Below are 8,257 nucleotides of genomic sequence, written 5' to 3' on the forward strand. Positions count from 1 at the left end.
ATCTCTTTCTGTATGGTCCCATAAATAGTTTGAGTAAAGGCCTATGATTCAGCCCATTCAATCCTTGGTCCATCTTTATCAAGGACTCTGAAGTCTTAATGTGGGCTGGAGTTTGCTGGGATTTTACCATAGTATTTCCAGACTCTTGATTGTGTTTTGTTTTTTTCAAAAAAAAAACATAGTTATGGTTGAGAAAACTAAGAAAAAGCGTAGTGATGATTACTACTCAGCGTCTTGGTGAAGACCAAGTAGATATATTCAGACATACATTTATATTAATAGCAACTACTCACTATTAAAATATACTACTCTGATTCCATTTATAAGTGACTTCCAGCATACTTCACACAGATAAAAAAAAACCTTAAACTTTATTAACTTTCATGTAAAATTTAACAACTTTTCAACTTTGTTCGTATTTAATATATATTATACTTCATGTAAATAAAGTCAACATAATAATAAATAAGAAGTAAAATTATACATTCAAACAAAAAATTTCTCTTAATATCTCATAAATAAGACTAAAAAATATCTTTTCTCTCTGCCTTATAAATAGGACCAGAGGAGTATCCTTTACTTCGTTTTATTTTAACATCTTTCGTTCAACTGAAAGAACTCAAGCACTCATGATAGTCAAGGAGATAGAACATGCAACCTCATGTTTAAGTAACCTAATGAAGTGTTTAGTCTCTCTGGTATATATTATAAATGCAATTTATTTTTCACACTGTATCTTTGCCAGAGATAGCTGGTCAAAAAAAAAATCTTTGCTGGCGATAAAATTTAGTTGGCACAAAAAAATTAATTACGTCCTTTTTGGAGTTTTTGCTTCTTCTTTTTTCCTCTTACGCTGTTATATTAAGAATAATATTGGTTCATAGTTTACAAATCTTTTGTTTTTTAATAAACAAAATACGCCTGATTGTTGTAGAGGCACGAAATAAGGAAGGGAGAATGACAAAAACCCACCATGAAAGAAATTTAATCTTTTTAACGTTTGTTTAGGTGGAAAGAAAATGAGGAAGAAAATCGCAGGAGAAAGAAGTTTTACCCTATTTGAGTGAAGAAGGGGAAATGAGAGGAAGGAAAAGTGAAACAGAAAATGAGATAGGTTTTACATCCATTTTAAATAATCATGAAGTAATTTAGAACAAACAGAAGACAACATCCACACATGCAGGTTGCATATAATTTTGATCCCACTTCAATAGCCTTGTTTTTGACACCTCATCAACTTATCTCATGTGCTACCTAGAATTGTTTTAGTCAAAACAGACCTGACTTAACAGTGGAACAAACAATTCTATTAAAAATAAATGTGAGAGTACCATTTTAAACGTGTTGGAAGTAAAATTACACCTTGAATCTTTGAATAATTTTATTATATAAAATGAAGATCAATAGCTTAGAATAAGAAGAACCAATAAATAGAACACGATGGCTTCAATTATGTAACTATTCTCTTTGTTTGCGTGCTATTTTCATTCCAAAAAAAAAAAAGATTAGTTATAATGTTTAAAAATTGTATAACTTTTCAAAACTATCCTGATATAACTAATTGGAGTGCAAAAAAGAGATGAAAAAACCATTATCTAGCCAAAACATTGACAGAGACAATAATAACTTTTGAAATGGGTTACATATATTTTACTAAATAATGCACAAGATCTTGCGTTAAAAAAAAAAAAAAAAAGAACTAGCATATGATGAATCACTTTTTGGTGGGATCAGTTTTCTAAAGAGCAAGGAGAGAAGAGATGAAGAAGAAAGTTCAGCACAATGTCTACAAAACTTATGTCTTATTTTTCTTTAAGTTTAATTCGTCTCTGCATATTATCTTATAGGATTTAAATTAGGTTGATCAGCAAATTTTTTTTAAGATATAATAAAAAAACGTTAAATATAGATTAGACCGCCAATACTCAATAACTTTAAGACAATGAGAGTTTAATATAGTTGTTTGTATTATGTGCAAATAGAATGATAATAAAAGGGGTATATATATATATATATATATCACGAAATGATATGTATTACAGCAATACCGAGTTAAAAGTTACAACTATATTTTACTAGTTCGCGAACCAACGTAACTTAAATAACTAAAAATTATTTAATTATTTTTCCATGATGAGTCTTGCCTTTTTAACAGGTAGAGTTCCTTTACGATACACAACTTTGTTCACCGCAAATTTCCACACATTTCCATAAACCTCAATGAAAACCAAAGAGACATAACTTGGTAAACTTTAGTATTGTGTGTTAAAACCCCCGATATATAAGTGTTAGGATAAAAACTAAACCCTGATTTTAAAAATATTTTTACAGTTTACAAAATAAATACGTAAAAGAGTTTATACCGTTTTACAGAAAAGTGCTTCTCCAAAAACCCCCATAATCCTTTATAGATATATCAATTTTTTTTGGACTGATTGTAGATATATTAATTTACATACGGAAACAACCCTTTCGTATAAATTTATTAATTTAATAAAGTTACATAAACATGACTTTTCAAATAAACACAACTCTTCCAACAACAAAAAATATTCCGAGTTTCCAACGTTTACGATGTGGTCATCAGTGTGGGAAACAAAGCTAATTGAACATAGACGTTCCAGCAAACCTCAAGGACCATATTTGACTATATAACACTAATAACATCATCACATCTGGCGACAAAAATATATTAAGAGCTGTTCGGATTTACACAGATTGCTTCGCAGCCTGTTCAGTTTCTACACACAATAATTAATACAATTAATCATACTCGAAGGTTTTAAGCGTGGAATAATGACCTTAAATTTGACATTACAATACACAGATTCTCATACGTACCTGACTTAACATACGTACATATGTAGGCATTGCCGATATTACTACATATATTTAGATCATTGGATAGGGATTGCCAAGAACAGTGTCCATGTAATAATGGTGATGAGGATGAGAAGGATCCACCACCATGAATTGCATATCCTCCGATGGTTTCCAATGACGCTTCCTTTGATTAATGAACCAATTGTTTATTTGCTTCTGATCCAGTCCTGTTGATTCTGCCAGCGCCAGCTTCTGCGACTCCTGTTCATTATTATGCATTATTCAGTTGAACTTTCAGAATTGATCTTAACAAGTCACCAAGCGGGGTATTAATGATATACTTTATCCAATGAACAAGAGATGAAATTGAAAGTCTGGGTGTATATATATTAATGGGTACCTGGGTACCTAGGTAGGATGGGAGGCCCTACCCAAAAGCTAACTATCGAGGTGAGAGAACCAACCCCTTAAATTACTTCTCAAAAAACTTAATTTCCCCTATAGTGTAATTAGGCACAATGAAGAGGAATGATACGTACAGATGGGTAAGGCCATTTATAGTGTCTGCTCCACCAGTCCAGAAGTTGTTGCCTTGCTTCTTTAGGAAGCTTCCCTTTCTTCCTCTTCTTCATGAATTCCTGCTTCAGACTGCCCAGGTATCCGCTGTATTTGCGAAGAAGTTGGCCTTTCAATTCTTGATCATCTGCCAGCGGATCAATCAGATTCTTTGGCACATCCATGTCTTCTTCTGATGATCCATTCCGATCACTAGCCTCACCACAAGCTGATAGTACAAAACAAGATTGTCATAACTCATCAGCAAACAGTCAAAGAGTTTCAAATATGTTTCAAGTTATTAAAGGCCTACAAGAAAGTACCACTCATGGGCTTCTTGGCTTATAGAATTATCAAAGCTTTCATCACAAACATGGAAAAATTCACTTGTCTCCCAACAACTCAAACTTATCAAAGGATTAGCTTCACAACACACACACACACACACACACCCCAATAATTACCCAGAATAGAGACAGCTGCAGGTTGCAAGTTACAACCCAGTAACAACCTTAAAATATCGCCAAGCAAATCCAAAACACGTCAAGGTGACAAATGAACACAAGGCCACATATTTGCATGCTCACGCATACAAAGGTAGCGACTCCCACGTTGAAAAGTCTGTTCTTCACATTCTCATTCCAATATCCCAAAGGAAGCTTTTTCAAGTGAAGTGAGGTTTGTTGGAGAATCTAGACGCACTAGTTCTTAGTATCTAGTAAGGAAATGTCACTTGAATGTAGGCTCATGAACATGTGACGAAGATTCCAAAACCAACCTACACTCTCCTCATTGGTATGCGGGAATAGCATAGAGAACACCAATAAAGCAATGTATATATGATTAAATGAAAAGCCAGAACACAAGTTCACAATCACTAACAAATTTGAGACAATAAAAGTACAAGTTGTTAATTATCACGATGCTGAAGTTAGTAAAAGAAATCTACGTCTATGAAACCCTACTTCTTGAGCTAGCTGATTAATTACTAAACCCAGATTTTTTTTTCCTCTTTTTTTTTTTTTTTTGGTAGACAGGCCTTTATTTCTTCAACGCAGAAAAAGTTAGGGAAGGGAAGGATATGTGTCCTTCACAAAATTAACTAACGAAGGGTACTTAATCAATAATTAAACTCAGAAACTCAGTAATTATTGAGGCCTAGAGGGAGCTTGTATCTATGCAGATACTTCAGCTTGGGGAGACCTATAATTATGTAAAATTAAAAAAAAAAAAAAAAAAAAAACAGGCCGTAACTATTTTACTTGCTCAATCAAATTCATGAAATATATAGATATAGATATAGATATAAATATAATTAGCTCAATCTTAATGACATCATAATCAGCATAATTTTGACAATTGGGTCCCAACTCCCAAGTGGCTGAAAAGTTATCTGTGATTAGCTATGGATGACCAAGTCGTCAAGAAATTAAATTAAAGTAGTTTCAGACAGCAGCTCAAAAAATCTGTGCAGTTGTTATAATAGATAATTTAATTTAATTATGTGAAGTTGCATCACAGATCAAGGAACTACTAAATAAGATACCCTCTGATCTAATGCTGGTCAAATTTGTTTGGTAGATAAATGATTATGCGAAGATTTTTGTATACTTTTCATATGGCTCACAAAGTAGACACACTTGTACTTTTTGGACCATGCACAGTGGAAAAAAGATGTATTGTTTTATATCTAATTATAATTATGCAATGCAATTATGCAATAAACCTATTCATCATTCACGTTAAACAGTAATACAGCAGCAAAATTTGACTCCGACTGATTGATGGATGCATTAACATTGAGGACTCTGATCAGTATAAGCATAATCATATAGATATGACACTGAGAGAAGATTAGAAGTTAGAAAACTAACTAGAAACCTAATTAGGCCATACAACTGCAAATTCTATATTTATCAATCAATCAATCAATTACCAATATAAATAAATAGAGTGAAACCAGTATGGTTTTTCAAGTTTTATCAATCCATAAAAGAAAATGATGGTCCCACATGAGAAAAATTAGTATGAGACCTTTATAAACCAATAATATTATTGTTGAACTTCCATTGCTCATTAAATTATTTATATCCCCAACAAATAAGTTCAGTCCCAAAAAGTTCTTTGTATCAGTAGGAGTATATTACTGCATAATTATTTTCACTCTGCTTCAGTCTTATTGTGGGAAGCTAAAGAGGAGTTAATATTAATAAATAATTTATACGCATATTTCTTTGTTAAATGGGAACAAAAATACATTTCTTCAAGACATAATTATTCGTCTTTTAACCTGAATAACACCTGCACCTGCTCAAATGGCTTCAGGTCACTGTGTAACCGTTCTTTATCTCTGCATTTTACATTTCCAATGATCTAGAGAACTGTGTCCACAGCCAACCTCGCAATTGCTATTACTGGGCATAATGTCTGGAAGAAACCCTAGCTTCTTAGAAAACCTAAAGCCACAGTCCCAGATGTCCCCAAGCCCTGTCTCTGGTTTCTTTTTTCGAGTTCTTTCATTATATGAAAGAATCAAAAACCACCAATCCCGAACCTCTCAGTAAATAATCATCGAACAGGAAAATACATAGGCAGAGGGATGATTATTAAAGCGATATTAAGATTTATGTCAATATCAACTTATAAGCCACGCATGAAATGTAAAGAACTTATAACCAAGACAACGACAAAAGATCATTCAATGCACAAACATCGAGAAAGAGAATCAGAGGGCAGAGCCATTTATGTACCAATCCATCTACGCCTTGGCAGAAATTACACGACTTGGGCATAAGATCCTTGCGAGTATTTCAAACTTCGTCATGATGAGAAAAGACTATATTACATGTTAAAACTCAGAAGGAAACCGGAAATAATTGAAACACTGATAAAAGATCACATTTGCAAATTAGTTTTCTCACGATGACATCGAAAACCTTAATCCTCCGAACCAAGACATGCATGGTCATGCAATTAATCAAAGAACAAAAACCCCAATGAAGAGATAAAAGACTGATTGCAACCGAGCATGACTTCTAAGTATATTATGTAGTAGAAGTCTAAAAGTTTAGCAAGACCTAGCTTTATCGATCTGAAGTAAAACCAGAAACCGAGTTCAAAGATTTTAAGGCCAGGCCGAACAAATGTTCTATAACTGGGCTCATGAAACAAAACAAACTTATTATGTTGAACCATAAACAGAAAAGGTTAATTTTCACTACAAACCCATTCACATGGGGAGGAAATTTTGTTGGCTGCGGAAAAAAAATCTGCTTGTCGTATTAAACATCCATAAAAACTAAAGAAAAGGGCATCAAACTGTGAGCTTTGAGATCCAAAAGCATGTTTGAGAGAGAGAGAGAGAGAGAGAGAGAGAGAGAGAGAGTTAATCACCGAAGTCTGAAGAAGAAGAAATAGTGAGAGCTTTGAACTGAGACTCGATGGTGTGAAGGAAGTGCATAGCTTCCCTGAAGGGTTTGGAGAGTTCTTGCTCATACTTGGTAAGCATCTCACAATATGCCTCCATAAACTGATCCAGTGCCGGATCTTCTCCGATACACCCCGAACCGCCGCCGGCTGCCATTGTCAACGCAGAAGCACATGCTTCCTCCAACCTCGCCACCGCTTCCGGCGGCGCTCCAACCTGCCAGAGTTTTTAGTATTTTCCACAGAAAATGATACGTCAAAACTGGCTCAAGATGAGATTTAATAATCAATTCCGCTTCCAAGTGTTCCACAACCAATTATTTTCTATTAAAAATTAAAAATTCCATCATAACTTTTCACCAACAGGATAATAATTATTAACGAAACGAGCAGATCCGAAGTTGTAAAAGCAAGCGAATGTACAAGGACTAATAAATAAACATCATTTCGCATCAATGGATGTCTATTTTGCTTCCTTCTTTACTTTTGTCACCGTTTAGGTTAAGGGGCATGAAAAGGAGAGTCAAAATTAAGATATTTCTTTATGTTTGTTTCATCTTTCTAACCTTTTGGCAATTAACGTAGGCAGACAAAAGACGATGATAGTGAGGATGAGCCATGATCTTTGCTTTAGCAGCAGAACAAGAAGAAGAGCTAGCGTTGTTGTTGTTGTTGTTGTCCATGAAAAAGGAGACTAACCCAGAACTGTTGTGGTTTTGGGGTTGATGATTAGAAGTATTAGTGCAAGAAGAAGGCAGAGGAAGGAAAGGAGTACTGTGCGTGAGAGCATTATTCATAGGATTAGGACTGAAGGGAATTTGATGGGAAACATTATGACAAGTAGTCACAAAAGGCATCATCATCATCATTGGATGAGATGAAGCACACAACCCACTACTACTACTATTGTTATTGTTACTGCTCTCCCCAAAACCCATCACATATGAAGTCCCATTAGAACCACCTTCTTCCATTCTCTCCAGATCTCTCTCTCTCTCTATCTCTACCTCGCTCCCACGTTCAATATAAATAAAATCTTCTTCTTCTCTAGATCCCTTGTTCTCTACTATGTAATATGGATTATATATATAGCTAACTCTTAACACACACCCATGAACAATACTTTTTGTTTCTCAGTCTATCTCCCTCATGGTAACGTAATATAGGTCTATCTCCCGGGTTTTGTGGGACAAATTTCCGGCTTTTCACAGGGAAAGCCTGAGAGATTTGCTTTGTTGAACAGGTGCGTTAATTTTACTGTTTTAGTAGTATTATCTCTCTGTGTGTGGCTCACAGGACAATAAATTGCAGAGAGAAAGAAAGGGTAAGTGGGAGTTGCAGCAGAAGACCCGCGGGGTATAGACTAGAGAGAGAAAGAGAGAAGGGAGATTATTAAACTTGAGTAAGAAGAAGAAGGGAAGAGAGAAGAAGGAAGAAGGGATTTTTGGTGGTG

At 34.5% G+C, this 8,257-nt stretch overlaps 1 protein-coding gene across 1 annotated transcript; it reads right to left on the reverse strand.

Moving 5' to 3' along the window:
- Window positions 1-2,648: 2,648 nt before the first annotated feature.
- Window positions 2,649-7,704, reverse strand: LOC114721380 (homeobox protein SBH1-like). Its single transcript, XM_028907206.1, has 4 exons — window positions 7,371-7,704; window positions 6,772-7,021; window positions 3,363-3,607; window positions 2,649-3,084 (listed from the first exon to the last, which is right to left on the reverse strand). The coding sequence occupies exons 1-4, from the start codon at window positions 7,671-7,673 to the stop codon at window positions 2,893-2,895; spliced, it is 990 nt and encodes a 329-aa protein (XP_028763039.1). The 5' UTR covers window positions 7,674-7,704; the 3' UTR covers window positions 2,649-2,892.
- Window positions 7,705-8,257: the final 553 nt, after the last annotated feature.

The sequence above is a fragment of the Neltuma alba genome, unplaced genomic scaffold, assembly GCF_004799145.2.
Source record: "Neltuma alba isolate B1F8T4 unplaced genomic scaffold, ASM479914v2 tig00012033_pilon, whole genome shotgun sequence".
NCBI lineage: Eukaryota > Viridiplantae > Streptophyta > Magnoliopsida > Fabales > Fabaceae > Neltuma > Neltuma alba.

What these genes read in the sequence shown, in the direction of transcription:
- LOC114721380 (XM_028907206.1), bottom strand. Translation starts at nt 7,673, where the DNA reads ATGATGATGATGATGCCTTTTGTGACTACTTGTCATAATGTTTCCCAT. An exon ending in CCTACGTTAATTGCCAAAAG is followed by an intron (nt 7,022 to 7,370) that starts GTTAGAAAGATG and finishes AAACTCTGGCAG; the next exon opens with GTTGGAGCGCCGCCGGAAGC. An exon ending in ATAAATGGCCTTACCCATCT is followed by an intron (nt 3,085 to 3,362) that starts GTACGTATCATT and finishes AATAATGAACAG; the next exon opens with GAGTCGCAGAAGCTGGCGCT.